This window comes from Haemaphysalis longicornis, unplaced genomic scaffold (genome assembly GCF_048455015.1).
Source record: "Haemaphysalis longicornis isolate Haplotype H1 unplaced genomic scaffold, Haemaphysalis longicornis Haplotype H1 scaffold_8, whole genome shotgun sequence".
In the NCBI taxonomy this organism is placed as follows: domain Eukaryota; kingdom Metazoa; phylum Arthropoda; class Arachnida; order Ixodida; family Ixodidae; genus Haemaphysalis; species Haemaphysalis longicornis.
The window spans coordinates 118,233,416-118,254,988 of NW_027526445.1; the positions used below are offsets into that span (position 1 = coordinate 118,233,416).

The 21,573-nt window shown below is 49.1% G+C and overlaps 1 protein-coding gene across 1 annotated transcript; it reads right to left on the bottom strand.

Annotated features, from left to right (window-relative positions):
* Nucleotides 1-1,488: 1,488 nt before the first annotated feature.
* Nucleotides 1,489-18,845, bottom strand: LOC144149785 (uncharacterized). Its single transcript, XM_077681428.1, has 4 exons — nucleotides 18,414-18,845; nucleotides 16,594-16,869; nucleotides 10,233-10,329; nucleotides 1,489-1,917 (listed from the first exon to the last, which is right to left on the bottom strand). Exons 1-4 carry the CDS (start codon nucleotides 18,462-18,464, stop codon nucleotides 1,655-1,657), a joined length of 687 nt encoding a protein of 228 aa, XP_077537554.1. The 5' UTR covers nucleotides 18,465-18,845; the 3' UTR covers nucleotides 1,489-1,654.
* Nucleotides 18,846-21,573: the final 2,728 nt, after the last annotated feature.

Sequence of the window (21,573 nt, forward strand, 5' to 3'; positions counted from 1 at the left end):
ATTAAACAGGAATTAGCAAAGGAAAATACTTCAAAGAACCTAATTACCGTTCACATAGAACTGAACTTGTCTTCAAAATAAGGTAATGGCGTACCATGACGAACCTACTCGCTAAGTCATTTTTTGTAAGAAACGTTAAAAATTGGAACATGTTGTCGGAAGCGCAAGTGTGCTGTAAAAATGAAGATTTGTTGATGTCCATGCTGTAACCCCCCTGCTGTAGCGCCTTGGGCCAATGCGTGGTAATCTCTGAATAAAGAAATCAAACCAAACGTTACCGCGTACTGATCCTCGTAGCGCATAACCACTCAGGGAGATCGGCCAAGAATGATTCGGCTTAATCCCCCGATCAAACTAGGCAAGACGAGAGAACAGGGGTCGCGAAGGCAGGATGTAGCCTGAATGGTAAAGGAACATGGGTGAGGTCGCTACTTTTTGTGTTGCCACGAAATAAAGTGCGCAGCCATATAAAAAGGCACCGGTATAACAGAAACCCCGGGTGAAGGGGTACACACATTTAGGCGGGTGTCTCGGTACTCAAGTGGCGTGATTTTACTTTAAACGTATTTTAACGTGATAGCAAAAAATCGTTATCAAGCGAATAATACGGCGGCGTCGTCTGTAGTACCGAAAGGGCACCAGAATCCTGTTTGCTGTGAACGCAACGCAAAGCAATGGAACAGCCTGATGCACTATTTGAGTAGGACGTGTCAGGTGGCTTCAAAATGAGGTGGCCGCCAGCCTTACGCCCCACTGGCTGCGACGTCCCGATTGCAGTAATGTCATCGTTGATAAGGGGCCAGCGAAAGTGTTGTTAATACTGTAACGGAGTCATTATTGCTAAGCAGCGGAATTGCTAGCGATGAAGACGAATGGCGGGAACGGGCCAGGGATGGGGCAGTGGTGGGGGCTGGTGGGGTCAAATGCAGACTTGCGCACATTGATAGACCGTAAGGATGAGCCTGGAATTAGCCTGAGCGCCAGACTATAGGGGCTTGCGCCACAGGAAAACGTCCGTCCGGCCAACACTATAGTTGTAGTGTGGCAACATCCAACTCAAAGGGAGCTGTGGCCAATACAGTTTACGAGTTAACGCCCCCCAACTTACACTAATTACACCCTAGTTCACCCGAGCCGAGTCGTTTAGAATTCATCCATACCTGCATAGGTAGTGGGCAGCAGCGGACGGCACTGGAGTGTCTGGGATTGTCCTCAGATAGCACCCCCTTTACGCCAATGCCAGGGTAGCACCAATTTCTTAACTTACCCTGTTGTTGCACATCTTGAATTTCCCAATTGCGTCATCAAGCATAGCAGGAGTAATTGTCATTGCACTGATACATAAAGGGAGAATTTTTGTATTTAACGTCAACTAGCCGCTTCTAACTAGCTACATGGCAGCTTGAAGCCCCAGCACCGGAAAATAGCACGAGTTACTCTCGTGCATTTTGTTCCGGACGGTGAGGAGCAAAAGCCTTGCCCATAATTAGATGTTTGTCCTTTATCGACACGGCGACTTCCTGAAAGTTCTTCCGCAAGCTCTGGAAGAGCCGCAATCTGTCCGCATGTCGAAATCACCTGAAAGATTTTAGGACAAGGCGCAATGCCGTTTTGAGACAGGAACGCAGCGCTGCCGATTTGACACAAGTCAGGCTTAGTCCAGGGACGAAAAGGACACGCTGTACTTGGGCTCGTACACTTTGTCTGTGTCCTGAAGCCTGGCACCTTCTCGCGTTGGGGTGCCTGTATTCATCCCGTTCCGGTCGAGAAGATTCTGCTGCGGCGTTCCTGGTACCAGTGCGTCGTCGTGCGCCATTGTCGGTGCTGTAGCCGCCTCATCACATTTCGCCCCTGCGGTGTCCGACGAGGCCTGCTTGACTGCGGTGCTCAACAAGGGCACCGTCTCCGAGGAAGCCGCTGCCGATAAGAGTACAACACAGGAATCGTCACTCACAGCTAAAATCAAAACACAGTATCAAGAACAGTACTAGTACATATATCGGTAAACCCAAAAAGACGCGACTGACCCTTCAGCGACGCCATTGCCATGGTCCATCTCCAAAGATGTCCTTCACAACAGTTACGTTAGGTTTTGCAAGGCAACGTCGCGCAGCAACAGAAAAATTTCTTTGCCATAGATGTCTGTATTAGGCCGTTGTAGATCATGAATGGGAAGATTAAACTATGAGTTAACTTGCACAGGATCACACTTGCAGGATCACAGTGATCCTGTACAAAAGTACAGGATCACACTTGCTTTTTGCCGTTTTCACTTGCCACTTGCTCACTTCGTATTTTTACAGCAAAGCTGTATACCTTTACCCCCCTCAGTTTCATCGCCGTAGGCAAAACCGATCTCCGTGGGCAAGAACAGCAAGGTGCCAATACCTAAGACACCGAGCGCATGCGTCAGGCTAATCGAGCACACAGCACAGAGCTCAGAATTAGTTTAAGGAAGCCACAAAAGAAGCCTAGAAACCGCATTATGGATGACAAAGCGCCTGTTAAGAATGGGACCCCGCACCATGTGTCTCTGGCAAAATTATGTATGCAGATTATCTTCCTTTGAGGGCTAAGGAGTAGTGTCACTAGAACAGTTCTTGCCCAAGGTGGAGAGCGGATGCGCCAGGCTAGGCAGGACCCAGCTTTTGCCGCCAAAGAAGCCGAACGTAGTGTCAGTAGGTAGGGTAATAGAGTAACGCCACTGAGGCACGCAAGTCAGCAACGGCGACCATTTTGTCTTTAACCAGTGTTGCGAGATCGCCGCATCTACGGCATCGCCGTTAAATTCGATGGGATCGTTTGTGAACAGCACTACCGATGATGCAGCAAAACGGCATCTTTCGACACACTTCTGCTGCTGAAATGCTGTTACACGCGTTATCGTTGATTTGTGTTTGGAAGGACGCAAGTCGCGTGCAGCCGCCGAGCAGGGGGGGCAAGCTAAGTCTACCAGAGTTAACCGAGTAAAATTTATAAACAACAAAATATCGCGCACAGGAACCACCGCAGTGTAAACAAATGCCACGTAATGCGAACTGGCCAATGATCATTGCGGCGGAACAAAACTATAGGAGAGAAGAGTGCCGATACACTGTACCCTTATCAGGTGTTAACACCCGAAAAGCCGGCTGAGAAGATGGCAAACATGTCATACCCTCCTCCATCACCATTTGTAGTGGTTTACAATAGATTTGCTGGACATCCACTCTCGCAGGGCGGGATGGCGACCGATTTTTTTGCGTCGGCAACAAAGTGCAAATACTTAGGAGGGTGTAACAAAGCATATAACGAGTTCGGCAAACTGTCGACAGACCTTATATAAACAAGTCTCGTCTTTCGCTATTCATTTGTCGTTACACAGAGGAGTGACTAGTTCCGTATCCTCCGCTGGTTGAGGACCCTGCACTGACGCGTTATGTGGTTACGCCCCCAGAATTTACTTCATCACTTTCAACAACGTAGTTTTTGGATGACTTTGTGGATTGCAATGCTTGCACCACACTCAACAAATCGGTATAAATCACAGACTTAGGGACAATATGTTCAATATGACTTAACACAAAAAGAGATGGCATACGCCTCCTCAGTCAAGATGCTGGTATTGATATTCGTAGTTCTACTTGCAGTAAAATTGGGACCGTGCGCAGCAGAGCACGCGGTGGAGGATGATTTGGACGCGTCGCTGTAAAATTCTGCAAAGCTATATTTATCCTGTAAAACAATAAGTGCTGCAGAATTGCGTGTTCCGGAACTCGATTTTTCTCGATTTTTTACGAATGACAAGTTGCATAGCACTGGGTGAACTAACCACGGGAGTAAAACCATGCTACAGGATGTTTTAGGATGTTTTAGAGGTATCTCAAAAGGAGACAGGCAGTTCAGACACCTGCTCTTTGACTCTGAATGAGAAAGGTGCAGAAATGAATGGGCGATTTAAAAGGATCTGGGATGTGAAGGTATCTTTGAAAACAGGTTTAAAAGTATGGTTATCCATTGATGAAATTTTAAAGGCGTAGAACGAGTCAACATAGGTTCGCTGGTGCGATAAGCACCAATTGTCACACTCTGCGTTAAGACTGTGGACAGGGTTAGTAGAGAGTGCGCCCACACAAAAGGCGAAGCCCCAAGTGCAGCATTGGGACGAGCATTTTGAGTGCTGTTTTTGACCCATAGACCACACTCCCATAGTCCAAACGAGATCCCACCAAACCGGTAAAAACACGAAGGCGTTGCTTATCCGCACCTTTAAGATTGGTGTGAGAGGAGGTTTTAGAATGTTTATCGTCTTGACGCATTTATGCTTGAGTTGTATGATGTGTGGAATGAATGAATTTTTCGTCTAAGACCCCACCGAAAAACTTGTCTTCTTTTTTTACAAGAATTGAGTCGCCATGGAGGTTAATGTCAGGGTCCACTTTCATCCCACGAATTTTTGAAAATACAACGCAGGTACTTTTTACAGGATGAAGTTTTAAACACATTTTCATCTGCCCAGCGAGCAAGTTTTTTTACCCCTTGCTGGACCTGACATTCACTTATAAACATGTTACATGATTTAAAAGATATTTCAAACGCCATCTACATACATGAGGCTGAAGTGGCCGGCAGCAATGCCTTTCGGAGAGAGCTCTACTATAAACATATAAACAATGTGCCACTCAAAACGCCACCCTGAGGCACGGCATTCTTCTTTCTGCACTTCAACGTTTGATACTGCTGAACGGACTCTGACACAAAATGTTCGTTTAGACAGGTAACTGGGAAGTGTTCAGCATGTTACCTGATATACCGAGACTATTTGAGGTCTCTAAGGATGCGGTAGCGCCATGCGGTACCATACGCATTTTCAATATAAAAAATGCCGTCATGCAATATTGCTTATGCCCATAGGCATCTTTAATGTGGGATTCATATGCAACCAATTGATAATTGTTGGATCGCCCCGCCCTTAAGCCTGCCTGGCAGCTCTCAAGAAGACCGTTGTACTCTAAGTAGTACATGAGTCTCCGGTTTATTATCTTCTCGAGAAACTTGCGCAAGCAGCTTGTGAAGGCGATAGTTTTATAGCTGGCAGGAGAGGATGGGTCCTTCCCCTCATTCAGAAAATCCACTACAATGGCCTCCCTCCAACACCTTGGAAGTTGCTCCGAAAGCCATATTTTGTTGCATGGGTGTAGGGGTGTCTCAAGAGCGTCTGAGTGTAGGTGTTGTATCATGATTTATGTAATCTTACCTGCACCTGAAGCTGAAGGTTTACATGTGCTCAGCGCAGCCCCCAACTCATAGACTGTAAATTCTGAGTTGTAAGGAGTTTTTAATTTGTCTTTGTCATGGGAGGGCTTTTTCTCTGCCGATGTTTCGTGTTGCATGAAAGTGTTTGTGTAGTTTGCTGAACTAGGCACGTGTTGGAAATGTGCGAGTGCATTAGCCTGGTCTTCCACTGTGTCCCCTGTTGTACTGACCAGGGGCAGGCTGTGTCTGATGTCCATTGAGTTTCCGTATTCTTGTGCATGCCTTGTGTGTGTCTGTGTATGAGTTTTTGGATGTGAGGAAGGCGCGCCAACAATCCCTTTTCTCCTTCCGGCTCACACGCTTCCCAAGTGCTTTTGCCAGTTTAAAGGAGATAAGGTTATGGGACGTGGGGTACTAACGAAGAATACCGACGCCTAGTTCTGGGCCTCTCGTTCTCGTCTACAGTCCTCATTCCACCCCCAATTTCCTCTGGTTGCGCGGGGCACCAGAGGTGTGGCCAATGGACGTTTCGGCGGCATCGATGATGTGCACCGTGAGTGGTTGGGTTGCCTGTTCTACGGGTAGGTGTCTTATGCATGTGTGATGTAGGTTGGATGTTTCCGTAACGGTTCTCTAGTTCGCTCTTCCTTCATTAAACCATTTAGGGAAAGTGGAACTGTTTGGGCCTATGTATGTTATTGAGGTAGGGAAGTGGTCACTGCCATACGGGTCTGTGCCCACGTCCCACTCAAGAGATAGAAAGTGAACTGCAAATCCAATAGCGAAGTCAAAATATGTCTATGTGTTGTGTCCTAAGTTGTGGTATGTAGGCTGCTTTTTGCTGGAAAGGCATGCTTCAGAGCATGTTAAAAACTTCTGGGTCGGGCGACCTCGGGCATCCGTGCGAGAAGAGCCCCAAGGAGAATTGTGCGCATTCAGTCGCCCGTTGATTTATTGTAGAGTTTAACGCGCCGACGCAACGCAGGCGAAGAGACGCGCCGTGTGGAGGGTTCCGGAATAATTTTGACCACCTGGGGATCTTAACGTGCACCGAAATCTCGTAAATACGGGCGTTTTTGTTTTTCGCCTACATCAGAAAAGCGGCCGCCGCGATCGGGAATTCAACCCGTGTCCTCATGCTCAGCAGCACAACGCCTTAGCTACTAAGCCCCCGCAGCGGGTATTCAGGTCGCCTGTGAGGAGGTATGGTTCGGGAAGCTGGTCGACCAGCGCCTTTAAATCAGAGTTAGAAAGTGTAAAATCGGAAAGAATGTAAGTGGAGCACACCGTTATCAACCTATAAATATTACTGTGCGTATTGCTACCGCCTCAAAGACAGTGCTTGGAGTGGTAGGGATGCATGCTAAGGATTTCCGGGCGATTATGGCGACACCGCCCGAAGAGTGTGTGCAGCCATCTCTGTCCTTTCTGAATACCATATAATTATTAAAGAAATTTGTGTGATTGCAATTTAAATGTGTTTCTTGGACACACATTACACATGGCTGATTAGAATGCTCGATCCCGTACACATCGTCAAGGTTATTAAGGAGGCGTCTGCAGTTCCATTGAACGATATTTTCTCTTTCCATTAGTAGATGTTCAGAGCTACTGGAGTGGGTTTGGAGGTTTTTGTTACTTTCTCGAGAGGTTTGGATGAAGGGCCCACTCCTTCCGCTGCGAAGCAGATAGGAAAGGTCCGACGTATTCTTCTCCTCGTCAGATGTTTGGGGGCTCCCCGGCGGACCGAACCCCCTGGACTTGGCACCCTTTCCGGAGCCCCTCGTTCGAACCGCGACCACCGAGGGCGTCAGAAGAGAAACAGGTGGCACGGGTGGTGCGGCGGGGAGTGGGGGGGGGGACGATGCGGAGCACCCCGTGTCTATCTCCTCGGCGGCCTCCAGTGTTTTGGAGTCCGGCGATCAAGGACATGAGTGGCATCGGTTTCGACAGAGACTGTTGCATCCACAACCGCTGCTGACTCAGCAAGCGGTGTGGCGAGCGCTTGGGCTGCTGTAGACAACCCAGCAGGGGGTAGGGGTGGGACCACATCAGCCTCGCTCACCTGGGTCGCCGTCGAAACCAGACACCGCTCCGCTCTCTAGCGAGCTGTCTCGGCGTACTTCCAAGGGGGAAAGAGGCGAACCTCTTTCGCCCCTCTGGGAAGGTGATGTTCTCGGTGACCCTGATGTTAATGATGCTTCTTCAAGTTGAAATTTTTCACAAGTGCGGGAGTATGCCGCGTGTGGTCTCCGGCAGTTCACACAAGTAAAGGTGTCGGATGGACAATTATCAGTGGGGTGATGTGCCGCGCATTTTGCACACGTTGTTCGGCCACGGCAAGAGCGTATACCGAGCCCGATATGCTGGCACTTAAAACAGAGCCGTGGGTTAGGGATTTAAGGACGGATGGAGCCAATGGAGCACCGAATAAAGCCTGCATTCATATATTGTAAAAGTGCCGACAGGTTAAACGTAAGGATTATGTGCTGGGTGAGAAATTCTTTGTTATCTCTGTGGATGGTGATGCGCCTCAAGGCCGTGACGCCCTGATTCTTCAAGCCCCCAGGAGATCTGCATCCTATGCTTTCAGCAGATCTGGCTTAGAGATCACACCCTGCGAGCTGTTGAGGCTCCGGTGGGCTGTGACCCGGATGTCCAGATCAACCATTGAAGTCTGAGCTAGAAACTCTGTGGCCTGCTGCTTGTCGTTTACCTCGACAAGGACTTCGCGGGTCCTTTGATATTTAGCCTTATACAGTGTTTCAATTATAGCTTCAAGATCTTTTGCTATCAAGAAGACTGACTGCATTGCAAGAGGGTGGGATAGATTGAGGGATTCCGTGATAAGAAATCGGGAATAATTATCCTGTTCGGGGAAGCTTAAGGTTGGCAAAGGAGGAAAAGATACTTCGGTGTGGAATGGGGGTACTTTCTTCCGCAGCCTTTCCCTGATAGCGGAAGAGGTCCAGGAGCCCCCTGCCTGATAAACAGACAGGGAGCCCATCAGCCGGAGCTTGACCACGACTCCGACCGCCATCTTTCGTAGTTTCTTATACCGCCACCTATAAACACATCGTCACAGTAGGTTACAACTTATGTTTGGGGGCTTGGGGTCCGCGGTGTCGCCAATACCGTCATCAAGATTACTCAAAATGCTACGTGAGGGGAAATTTACCAAAATAGAGTTTACTAAGCAGTAGCAGGGCCTCTTACAGAAGTTACTGGGTCACGGGACCGCGACAGACATGCAGGTTCAAATGTCAACTGCATTAGCAGAGGTGGCTGGATTTGCTTCGAATTGTCTTTCGCTGTCAAGGTGCCGTTGTGGGAATGCGCAGTGAAGGGACCACGCCGCGCAAAGCAAAATTGTTCGCTTGTTTTTATAGGAGCTTCTGCCTTGAATTATCAGGGCCAAACCCGGTGTCCGAATAATTCCCAAGAACACAAGATCTGAAAACCAATTTCAGGTTAACAAACGCGCACTCGAGCGGAAATACACACATTACATCTCTTTTCGCTTTCCATCGGTATTATTACCAGATCATTAGGCAGTTTTACCATATCGTTACCGTGTTTACGTTACTGTTCACCGTGTTTGCGGGAGTAACTGCGGAGCGCGAGAGTTACCGCGAACGGTAACTTACCGGCACAGGCTTCACCGTCGCCAGAGCTTCCGGTAACACGGGAAACGGTAACGCAAACACGGTAACGATATGCTAAAGGCTATTTTCTCTTTTGTGGATAAGCTGCCTATTTTCTCTTTTGTGGAACCTTTCTTCTTCCTCCCGCAATAATGGTTGAAATGTATTGTGTTTCTACTGTGTTAAGTCCGTGGATTAGGGTTTTTTCTTAGTTAACGGACATCATTGCGTCAACGCGATGCATCCCAAAGCGCCGCTTTTTTGCACCACCCTCTTCGAAAATTCTGGGACGTTGGCTGCGATGCCCCGTTCGATCACATCTTTGGCGGCACATAGGACGTTATGATGGTGTTTATCCCACGTAGAAATGCTTCGGTTGAGAGCTGATGACCATGCGTAAGTTCACAAACGTGAACGCAGCACGTTCACGTGCGAGCAGCACGATGCTGCTCCGTGCGAGCAGCGTCGCGCCTGCAGAGCGCTCCGTGGGCGCAGCGCAGCGTCTATGACGTGGTCCAGATGAAACACCGGGTAATGCGGAAGAAATGCAAGCTAGAGGAGTATAAATTTGCAACAAATCAAGTTCTAATGATGACCCTTTGGAGTGGTTTGTTATGGTATTTAACAATGAAGTGCCCGCAACGACTAAACCTAAAAATGAACAATTTGAAAAGCTAAGAAATTACAAAGCAGATTATTCAGACGAAAACCTGGCTCTACGATAAGTCAGGAGGGGTATACTGGCGGGGAATCCTCTTAGGCTATCTGTGTCACCAAGACTGCTACAACCGTAGCAATCGCTATATACATGCGGCTGGTCATAAGTAGTCGAAGCGGCGCTGGCTACCGTCAATTCGCGTAGGATACAGTTTCATTGGCAGACATGCACAAGAAAAAGAAACGAGGGGGATAAAATAGCCTTCCGGTTCAATTAATTGTTAAACTTCTCGCAGGTAAATCGAAATGCGTGGGTTGGGTTCCAACCAGAGAAGCATGTTGTCCTCCCCTTTTTTTTCGGGTTTTTGAGATTCCTGTTTACCTACAAAAGAACTTCCACCTACAACCTCTTGTCGTTCTTCCTATCTCTGTTTATTCAGCGGGCCCTTCATTCCGAATCAAGATCAGGAACATCCATAGCGAGTGCCCCGGCTCCTGTAGTGCTGGTGCTGTAGCAGCATTAGGGTGTTCACGGCGAGTAGGTCAGCGGTGTTGCACCGACATTCTAGACTCATCATTTACTCCAGTGTACTCTTCTTTGCGGTTATCACGCCCCTAAAGAAGAAGTTAAAATCCTAACAAGAATACTTATTCGCCCGTATCGAAGAGTAACCCAGCGCTCTGTTGGTTCGGTACCGTTTCTGGAGCCGGGAGCGTTGACGCTGATCGATTCTTCCGTGGAGCCATCTTCGAAGATGTCCGTGAACGCGAAGAATGGGCCATCGGATGCGTCCTAGAAAAATTGGACACGCATACATTCATTGAGCGCTTTCGGGCTAGGCCAGGTGCATTTGCGAAACCATTATTCACAATCGTCTACCGAAAGAGTGCTGAGTGCAACTGAGAATAGTGGTGAGGCCATGTCATTTTATATTTAAAGAATTATAGAACACGCACCAAAAAGGGACAAAGTTATAAGGAACCATTCACTGTGCGAAACTGTACCACATCACACAGGGTTAAGCAAGGTTGCATGGTTTTATTTTCATCATTTGAAATAGAGTATATAGGACCATAGCTCTCTGAATACTCAGATATACAGACTGACTCGTTTGGATCCGACGTCGCAGAGATTCTGGCCAAAGTTAAATGTAAACACGTCGATTGTTGAGCAGTTGAAGGCCTTCGGCATTACGTGCCTCCACAATACAAACCTTTCTGTCCAAAACCGGGCGAACAGTTTCTTGCCTGGTTTTGAAATGTCCATCTTAAAGTTTCAAAAATTACTAGAGGGGTAGTATCATCATGCATGGCCGATCTTTTGCAGACTGCATGGTTGATATCACAATTTCGTGGGCCTGGAGATTTTCATTGTATACGCAGTGGAGATCACAATTCCGTCTCTCGTTCGTCAAGCAGATAATCCCCATGGTCGGTGTCATTATCGTCTTGTGGGTAAAGAGTCCATAGTTTTTTTTAAGGGGGGGGGGGCGGGTTGATTCTGTACATGAGCTATACACAATCGTAGTTTGATGTGAATTATTATAGTATGGCAGTTCGCGGTTCTACCACACTAACTGGACGAACAGCGTTTAGTCAGGTTTGGATGCAACGATATTACAACTCCGAGAGGTGTTTTGTAAATACAGGAAAGGATACGGCCTATGGTGGTCCTATGTTCAGTGGAGGGTTGATGGGGACCATTGTGTTGTAGTTCAAACTGTTGTAACACGCAGTGTAAGGACCGCTTCACGTTTAGCTTGCGGGCATCCGCATTGCGGTCACCGACGACTATCACCGGAGCATGTGACACCCGCTGTTCGACCTGTATGGCAGCTTCTCGCACAGTGCCCAGCATATTACCATGGCCTGTCTGTTCCCTTCATCGCTCTTCGTAGGCACGCCGCTCATCGCGAGTCATAACTATACGTAGCCATCCAATAGCGTCACTAGAATAAACACAGGACTCCCCATGCCCATGCGGGTATATGTTCGCGAACATTATCAATCCTGCAACCTTTGCAACGTATACAGCTTCTTTGTATAATACAGCACCTAAGGCAGTGTAAACTTTGTCGTATCCAGTAAACGTCATAGGAATATATTAACAAGACAGTTCTTAAGGCCGGCACAAATCTGTCCGCCGTAAACCGAAAACCCCACTAGTATGTCAGCCCACGCCTTGCGGTGACCGCACGGCGTCATCCAGGCCTGTGCGTGGGCAGGGCATACGCAACCAGAGGAGCTCCCGCCTTCGCCCTCATCGTGTAGTGACCGGCGCGCCACGGGTACGTCGCGCCGAAGACGGCGATAACGAATCTGTCAAGCCATCCTTTCACAATTCACACACGGAAGAAGGCTACCAGATCAGCTGACGAAGAAGTGTAGGTCTACCGAGGCGAGGACACACTACTAGATGTACCCTACTCGGCTGTGCCGTCGGAGGACGACGACGAAAGGAATGAAGACGGTTGCTGTTGAGTAAAAAACTGTGCATACTTTAATGATCTTTGCTTTACAGTGCCGTCCAAAACGGCTTTGGACTGCAGCGGTCCGGCTGTTCTCTCTGTCGTGGGATTTACTGCCAGTGTAGGGAGAAGCTAGCTGAGCTTTTTATCTAGCCTTGCACCAATAGGGCGAGCTGCGCCATTTTTTTACTTCACTGACCTTCGACAATAGTAGTCTTAGATTCATCAGTCAGCGATACTCTGCGGGCAGTGAGGGGCCTTCCATCGGGCAGGCGCTAAAAAACGCTAGAGAGTGAGGTCAGCTTTAGTCTGAGCGGTGTTCTGTAACACTTCTGGAGCTAAGAAATTTTTTGTAGTTTTTGAAGTCGCAAAGAACTATATTGATTTTAGACATTTGGTGAACCGCGACATTTCTCCCACCGGATTAGTTGCTTTGCTATGCGATGGGGGACATGTGGCGAATTTGAACAGCTGCGAGTTTCAGAAGTGGAGAGGGAGGGAAACTCATGGAGGAGAAAGACGCGGAAAGACCCTGTGACGGGATTTTTCAGGACGAAGCCGCCCGTCCCGTCATAAGCACATGAGTAAGATGCATATAAAGCACGCGCTTTGAGAGCAATGCCGGATACTATTCTGCATAATCAACAGAGTCCTGCACCCTTGGATGGTGCTCCTGAAGTACACCTTTCCCTTCAGAAGACGCCTGTCTACGTCACTCCTGCAATAACCTGCGAGGAAGCCCATAATTCTACAAGGCGACACTGCAACAGTTACTTGAAAGTGAACATTTCGACAGACTTCTGTCTGGTTAGGAAGTTACTGAACTGAGATTTAATTAGGCTCCAACCAATACAATGCAAAAAGGCAAAAACCCGACGTTTCGAAGCCGGCTCGGCTTCTTCTTCAGGGGTGACAGTGGCCACGCTGCAGCTGCGTCTTATAGTCTCACATTTGCTGGCCTCGCACAAAGCCCCTCGCTGCGGCACGTAATCCGTGTGTGTACACCGAGGGGAGAGTGCCAAGCGAGCGGTTAACATTCCCAGGTGTGCGTTGAATATGCCACGATTCGAGGAAAAGCCGCTTCCTCCAGTTCGTTTCCCTTTCGAGGATGGCCGTTCCGGAGAAGTCAATTTTGTGGTCGGCCACTTCGCAGTGTTCGGCGACTGCACTGCGGACTCTATTTTGTTTCCGGACGTCGTTCTTGTGTTGTCTAATCCTTTCCGGCAGGTTTTTGGTCTCACCGATGTACGAGGCGTTGCACCCCGCGCACGGGATGCGGTAGACGACCCCGGGTGCCTTCTCTATTGTCAGCCGGTCTTTGGGGCGGGGGATTAAGTGGCCTATAGTTGTCGAAGGCTTGTGGGCTATTTGTACTCCTACCGCTTTGAAAATGCGGGCCAAGGCCTCGCTTGTTCCTGGGATATACTCGTCAATGCCCGCCTCCACGAATGCAACGCCGCCATCAGGAAGAAAGAACTGGACCTGTTCTTTGCCAAGCGCCAACTGGAGCACCGCATCCCCGGACTGATGGCCTCCGTCGACGAGTTTGCTGACAGCGTGGCGGCATCGACTGCGGACAAGCACCGGATCACGCAAGATAAGAAACTTTCTTGTTTGTCGATAAGGCCCTCGCCCCAAATTGCCCAAGATCAAGGTTTTGAGACCAACCTGTCATCCCGCACTCTCACTCAAGAGCAAACTTCTGTTCTGGCCAAAGGACACAGCTACAATGTGGCTACGAGCCCCCCCCCCCCCCCCCTTGCAAAGGTCGTTGCCGCGGTAGAGGAAGCCGTTCAACAAGTACAGCCGCACGCCCGAGATGAAATAAGACTTAAATCGATTGGCCTCCTATCGAAATTGCCGCTTAAAATGGGAAAAAATTTGACCGCAGAGGAAAACCGAGCACTCCAGGAACTTCGAAAAGACGAAAGCATTGTCATCCTACCTGCCGACAAGGGCAACTCGACGGTGGTGTTAGACCGTCAGGACTACGACCGGAAGGTTTCGGCTCTCTTGGACGGAGACGCGTATACGAAGTTAAAGAGGGATCCTACAAACCAAACGCAGACGCAGCTGAACAAGTTACTCGCGGCGATTTTCAAGAACCACCCGGAACAAAAAATTCTATACCTTCGCTTGATCTGTCGAAACGGCTCCGCACCTAGTTTCTACGGATTACCGAAGATCCACAAACCTGGCGCCCCCCTTCGCCCGATCGTAGACTTCACATCATCCCCGTGCCGAGCCCTTTCAAATTTCCTGCACCGCATCCTCGCCCCCCTCGCCGGGAAGACCGCGACTCATGTACGCAACTCCAGACACTTCGTGCAACTTGCGTCACAGGTGTGCATTGACGAAGACGAGAGCCTGGTCTCGTTCGACGTCGTGTCATTGTTCACTAGTGTTCCTGTACCGCTGGCTGTATCCGCGGCCCGAACTGCCCTCGAAAATGACGCAACCCTAAAAGAAAGGACGCCGCTCACTGCCGACGAGATATGCCGCCTACTCGAGTTCTGCTTGGCCAGCACATATTTTTCGCATAATGGGCAAATTTTCAAACAACAAACTGGAACCGCAATGGGGGCCGCCATCTCTGTAACAATGGCGAACTTGACGATGGAACACGTGGAAGGGAAGGCTTTGAGCTCCTTCCGGCCGAAACCAAAACTTTTTCTTCGGTATGTAGACGACTGCTTCTGCATAGTGAAGACCTCCGCAGTTGACAGCCTGAAAAAACGCCTAAATTCAGTTCATCTCGCCATCCAGTTCACGGTTGAATGTGAACGAGACGGCTCCATTCCCTTTCTTGACGCCCAAGCGACGAGAGAAGGCAGGGACCTGGTGTTCTCCGTTCACAGGAAGCCTACGCACACCGGCCGCTACCTTCATTTTAATTCGGCCCACCCCGCTAACCACAAAGCCTCAGTTGTGTCGTCTTTAATTAACAGAGCTGATGCAATTTGCTCGTCCGAATCAGAACGTAAGAAAGAAGTAAGCCTTGTATTTGCGGACCTCAAGAAAAACGGCTACCCGAAAAAGTTCATTCACTCCGTGACCCGCCGCAAAGAGCAGAAGAGGGTGACAAACTCTCCAAGAACTTCAACCGCCGGACCCCTGAAACGCGTGCCGGTGCCGTATATCCCAGGAACAAGCGAGGCCTTGGCCCGCATTTTCAAAGGGGTAGGAGTACAAATAGCCCACAAGCCTTCGACAACTATAGGCCGCTTAATCCCCCGCCCCAAAGACCGGCTGACAATAGAGAAGGCACCCGGGGTCGTCTACCGCATCCCGTGCGCGGGGTGCAACGCCTCGTACATCGGTGAGACCAAAAACCTGCCGGAGAGGATTAGACAACACAAGAACGACGTCCGGAAACAAAATAGAGTCCGCAGTGCAGTCGCCGAACACTGCGAAGTGGCCGACCACAAAATTGACTTCTCCGGAACGGCCATCCTCGAAAGGGAAACGAACTGGAGGAAGCGGCTTTTCCTCGAATCGTGGTATATTCAACGCACACCTGGGAATGTTAACCGCTCGCTTGGCACTCTCCCCTCGGAGTACACACACGGATTACGTGCCGCAGCGAGGGGCTTTGTGCGAGGCCAGCAAATGTGAGACTATAAGACGCAGCTGCAGCGTGGCCACTGTCACCCCTGAAGAAGAAGCCGAGCCGGCTTCGAAACGTCGGGTTTTTGCCTTTTTGCATTGTATTGGTTGGAGCCTAATTAAATCTCAGTTCTGCAACAGTTACTTACGTTATTCAGATGACACGGCCACTATGAGTGGTTGCTTGTTTATCGACGCAATCCACCTGACTTAAAGTCGAGCAGCGTCGCCCATTTTGCTTCAAGTCGACGGCAGTCAAATATCACCATTGTTAATTGTCTCCAAAGACCTAAGGAACCCTCAAAATGCCAAAGTTTGCAAAAATGCAAGAGGCAGGCCCTCTACGGTCCACAAATATGAACGGCACAGGAATGGTGCCACGTGAAGCACACGTGCTTGAGGCATTTAAAACTTTGCTGCAACTGCAACTGTCGCTGTTGCATTAAAAGCAAAGTAACATGAAGTTATGGATTACCCCCAATATGGTAATTGTTATGTCTTGCAGCTACCGCTGCAACGAGCGCCTCATTTATAGTAGGCTGCGCTTGCGAGACATGACGTGGCAACATGAATGTCCGGTTCGTACACCTTGTTACGCCTACAGGGGCGTAGGCTGCCATTTACGAACCGCATATCATTAAGGGGAGAAGTCACTCATTGAAAAATAGGAAGTGGGTTGAGCATCAAAGGTGGACGCAGATCGAAATACGACTACCATTCGCTCCCACATAAACATCACAACAAGCGGCTCTCAGCAGACAGTTCAATTTTGTGGTCGTCGCGCCCTATGTAAAATGTTAAGCCCGGCGCACCGCATTATAACGACAAGTACAACAATTGACTTCCGAAGCGAATATTGGAATTGAGGAACCACCTAAACGGCTTAACGAAATTCCGCATGCGTCAAAGCATTTTAGTTAAACCTTGAAGGGTTGTGAGTAGTTCAAAAAAAGGTGGTCCCTCTAGTGAAGAGCTCGCGTCACCTGGAGAGAAGCTGTCGACCGCGCTCCTCGTCTGAGACACAAGACAGGCGCGGACGGCGTCGCGGATGGCGCCAGAGGCAGTGGTGGCGGAGGCGGCGGAGACATCATGGCCACGGTGGGCTGCTGCGGAGACAACGGGAGCAGCGGGGGCGGGGAAGAAAGGCGCCTCCAGGGAACGAGGATGGCTTCCAGTGAGGCCGACGACGTGGACGGGGTCATCACGTCCACCAGCAGTCTCGACCGGCCGGGGTGGGCTGTGGGCAGAGACCAGGTTTCCTGCTTTCGGGTTTGACAGGAGTGTGTATGAGCATTTTCCGAAAAACTGTTCAATTTTAGCCCTTATAAGCCTCGTTATCACGACCGCAAAATATCGTTATCTTGGTTTTGCATAAACTGTGCACGCCGTGTTTCATGAAGGTTGGGATACTGAAGCGCACGACCCACGCGGTGCACACTTCATTGCAAGACTGAGTGATCAGCCGCCGGCGAAGCAGCGGTTAAACCTCGCGTAGTCACGTGGTATCCTAGCGGCATGGCTCAGAGCAAGCTCTGCTGCGACGCTGTTCCGCAGCGAAACGTGTGTCGTGACGTCGTGATGTGGCGCTTCGGCAGTTCGAGTATAGTGAAGTATTCTAGTTCACTATAGTTCGAGGTCATAGCTACACGATGACCTTACGGGACGGGAAGTAGTAAAGCCTTAGCTCTAAAACAGTACACATTGTATTAGCGTACATACTGCGTGGTGAGGGAGGAGAAAGAACACAATCGGTCGATATACTCTCTAACATGGCTCTACTTCTGACTAAGAAAGAACTAGAAAATCGACCACACACTCTGGCAATTGTAAAGTGCCTGTTATCACAGTGACGACATTGCTGGAAGCAGTAGTTGGATTTACAGCGACAGAGACGGTTTTTTGAGGCGTAAATGTTGCCTTGTGGTAGCCGGAGGGGGCATTCGGCCAGTTGCAGGCGTGGTCGTGCTCGCTTCGAAATCATTTTAACAGCAGTGAGGCTGGGACAATCGACCGACCCAAAACTCCAATGGAACTGCCCCGGGTCGTACCACACGTAAAGAGCTTGTCCCCTGCTTTTTTGATCCTCAACCAAAACGGTGCAGCCCTGGGGCGAACTCGTTTTATATCCTCGCTGCACGCGGATTCCATTAGACATTGTGAATTACGCCACACTAAGCTCGCCTACTAGGCCGTCTTTGCTCACTTAAGCACCGATGAAATCGGTTACTCACTATACATTTTTCTATCACATGTAACTCAAAAGCGCTGCCTCTGTGGCCTTGGAAGCAAACACGCACATATTTAAATACTGCCCAGGTTTAACATTTGATATTTTAATATGATCGACCAATCCCTTCTTGTACAGTAGAATAACTTTACAAAGAATTATGTGACTGCATCAACAAACCAATTATTGATACTATTCTGATACTATTCTACATGCTACAAAAGGGTTTAAAGTACTGCAAGCATCGCAGGTAATTAGTTCAAACACAGTTAACATTGCCTACTTGATATAAATTGAAATGAATCTATGCTCCGCATACCTAGAAGCCATCTGGCACTTCCTTTCTGTTTCCAAACAAAGCACATCATCACCACTCTGTACAGCTCACACGTTCTCTGCGAGAACGGCCGATGCTTCCGATCCTCTCCGTAACATAGTTTAGATGCTCGGTGCCTTTTCTAAAATCCACTGCCTCGGTCCTAATGAACATCTGATAAAGCGGTAATTGTTTTGGGCGTTGCACGTGCTTCACCCTGAGTGCGTATACGCTTCGAAGGGAGCCGCACAAGGACGAACCTGTTCGGTCAGCGTAGAAGAAGCGTTGGCGCCAGGCTGGCTCGCGGCCATCGTAGAGCTGGATCTCGCGGCAGAGGCGCTGGTGGGCGAGCCACCGCTTTCCACAGCGCCAGGGGCGGTGCCGGGGCCACTGACACAGGCGTCGGCCCCTGCGCCCGCAGTGCTGGCGTTGGCCGCCGTCCTCAGCTTGACTCGCTCCTTGTCCAGAGCCTGGTGGAGCTTGGCGTTCTCGCTGCGAAGGAACGTCAGCCGGCTCGACAGCGTCTGCCAAAGAATGCATGATTTAAAGGCTCATGCTTATACCCCGAACCACGCAGGCAATTTTACAACAGCGTTATACAATTTCGCCAAGGGTATTTACATGCCGCATGTTTTAATGAGCTGTCTGGCGAAGTTCTGGTCGGGAAACAAAGATGGAACAACAGCGATGTTCAGCCCGCCTCCGCGGTGCAGGACACTTCCCTTTCCCCGAAGGCTCTGCATCCAATCGTTCCAAGTTTGTTGCAGATTCTGGCAACTTTCCAGGCCGCATCGGTAAGGCGGAACGTTCTTTGTCAACACACCGAAAGCCCAGTCTTATCTCAGAGCTACTTCGCCGCATGAAGAGTTGCAGGGGTGAGCCGTTCCCAACATTCACCGGAATATTATTGGCAGTCCAGAAACTGTCTTCTCGCATCTTTCCGTCGACCGCCGGCGGCTTCATTTGAAAGGCTAGCATAAATACGAACAGACAGCCTCATTTCTTACTCATAATGCGGCTATAATGGTTGTCGAAGTTATGTTACTGCGAGGGCTTCGAGGGCACAACACCGGGGCGACAACAGGTCTGCTATTCCTGTTGGGCTCATAACCACGGCGCGTTGACGCACCTGATTGTCGTAGCTCAGCTCGGTTATGCGTCGGCTCGCCCTGTCAAGGCGCAGCCGTAGCGCGCGAATGGCCATGCGCATCACCCGAGCGCTGTCGCTGAGCGGAGGGGGCTTGGCGGTGCGGGAGCCGCTGACGGCTCCGGCTGCATCGGTTCCGGCACTGTTCGTGGCGCCGCTGGTTCCATCGGAAGTCGTTTCGCCGTCGGAAGTCTCTTGGCCAGTCTGCATGACGTCACCTCGGAGGCCGTGCACGTTTGCTGATCGGATATACGAGTAACGACGAAAAGTCGGAGTTAAATTTATCGTAGCACGACAGACATTTATTGGTTTAGTAGCAGTTACTACTGAGACGAACTCATCATCATCGAAATCATGAACGTTTTGAGGTCGTTTATTATTTGTAGCAGTAGTATAATGGCAAACTTTAAACAAAAATAACAAGCCTTTTTTTACAGACTATGGTAGTTAAAGTAATAGCGTGGGATTTTCTGCGAAGTCCTCCATAAATTGTCCCGTGATTATGACCGACTTTCCGTGGGTTTTGTTATGAAATCTCATTGGAAAACGTCTCTTGTTATTTCTGTAGGAAGTTATAACGACAATTTTAGTAACTAGGCCACTTTCCAACTCAACGTCAATGGTAATGTAAAACGTGCAAGATTTGGGACAAAGTTTAACAGCAGCTGGTAAGGTGAGAACGAAAGCAAGGAAGCCAATTATGTGTGCCGTTTCCCGATATCATATATACTTTAGGTACTGGTTTTTCTTAGCCGTTCTTCATGAGGAAAAAATTATACGACAAAATTATCGAAACGTTGGGAAGAAAAACTACAACTTGCACATTACAAAACAAGAAAAAATATGATCCCCCTTGCGAGATTAAATATGAAAAGGATTGAGAAGCAGCGTATGCGTCTCAGTGTGACAGTGGAGTAGCCAGAAATACAAGTATATTTCAGGTGGTGTTATACGCTACTCGGCAAAAAAAATAAAAGAGAGAGAGACGGTGCTGGATGCGCAAAGAATCTGTCATTTTTCTGCATGCATAAATTTCAAGGAAGGGGAAGGTTCTGACCCTGAAACACCCCATCTGACTACACCAATACAGTGTAACGTGCGTAATCTTCTTCAAAAACACCTTAGAATGTTTCAGATTAGTAAAACACGGAGTAAAGTGTTTAAATAAGGGATTGGTTGCAAGGCCGGGCAAGTACGCAGACAAGTAAAATACAAGTACAAGTAAAATAAAGTACAAGTAAAGAGCAGACAAGTACGCCACACAGCGATTACAGTTACGAGGAAAACCAAACGTTTCCCACGCACACACCGGCTCGCTGTACGCCTCGAGCACTGCCTGTAGGGGCGCCACTGAAATCCCCCTAACGGCCTAGCGCAAATGTGGTGTATTTATGAGAGTGTAAATGCTTCTAACGCGATCTTGGTCAGGTACATTCGGTTCGCATGAGCGCAGGTGTGGTTAAAGGCTGGCGTCGCGAAACCGGCTATGCATGGAGGTGGTTGTCATTCCACCACCCTGAAATTTACTAACAGTACCTCCGTAAGCAGCGTTCGTTCAGAAGCTCATGCTACGGCTATACACTGCGATGTAAATGTTTCGTGTGCTTACGTAATTTAGCGGAGCACTCATATCTGACAGCACGCCAGTTATACGCTTCATATCTCACGTATTGATCACTACGCTGAACAAGCAAATGTGGCATAAATTTCGCGGAACATTCTACGCAATACGTATACGATAGATAATGCACAATTACATGCGGGAGTGAGCACAAAAAATTTACGGCTGGGTCGTATTGTCGCGATGTGAGCGTTCGCAAACAGTGCTTATATCCGCGCTTCTTCGACACAACGTCTTATGACACAGGGAGCCTGCAGAATCTAGATTGATTGTAGGGCGATAACTCAGGCGATAAGGCGCGCCGTAGTGGAGGGCTCCGGATTAATTTTGACCACCTGGGGATCTTTAACGTGCGCCGTAATCTCGTACGCACGGGCGTTTTTGCCTTTCGCCTCCATCAGAAAACCGGCCGCCGCGGCCGGGAATCGAACCCGCGTCCTCGTCTTAGCAGGGAAACGCCTCAGCCACTGAGCCACCGCGGCGGGTGCGTGCAGAATCTAGCACAAAAGTAAAATCAGAGGGCCTCATCAGACGCCACACCCTCCCAAAAACACCTTTTATCTCTTGTGAGCTAACTAACTGTATACTTCAAAAAATGTGTCCGCCGAGTGATCGGCGGTTCCTTAAAGTCCAAAAAAAATAAAAGCGAACG

What these genes read in the sequence shown, in the direction of transcription:
- LOC144149785 (XM_077681428.1), bottom strand. Translation starts at nt 18,464, where the DNA reads ATGGCCGCGAGCCAGCCTGGCGCCAACGCTTCTTCTACGCTGACCGAA. An exon ending in CTTCTACGCTGACCGAACAG is followed by an intron (nt 16,870 to 18,413) that starts GTTCGTCCTTGT and finishes ACCCGAAAGCAG; the next exon opens with GAAACCTGGTCTCTGCCCAC. An exon ending in GGTCGACAGCTTCTCTCCAG is followed by an intron (nt 10,330 to 16,593) that starts GTGACGCGAGCT and finishes CAATTTTTCTAG; the next exon opens with GACGCATCCGATGGCCCATT.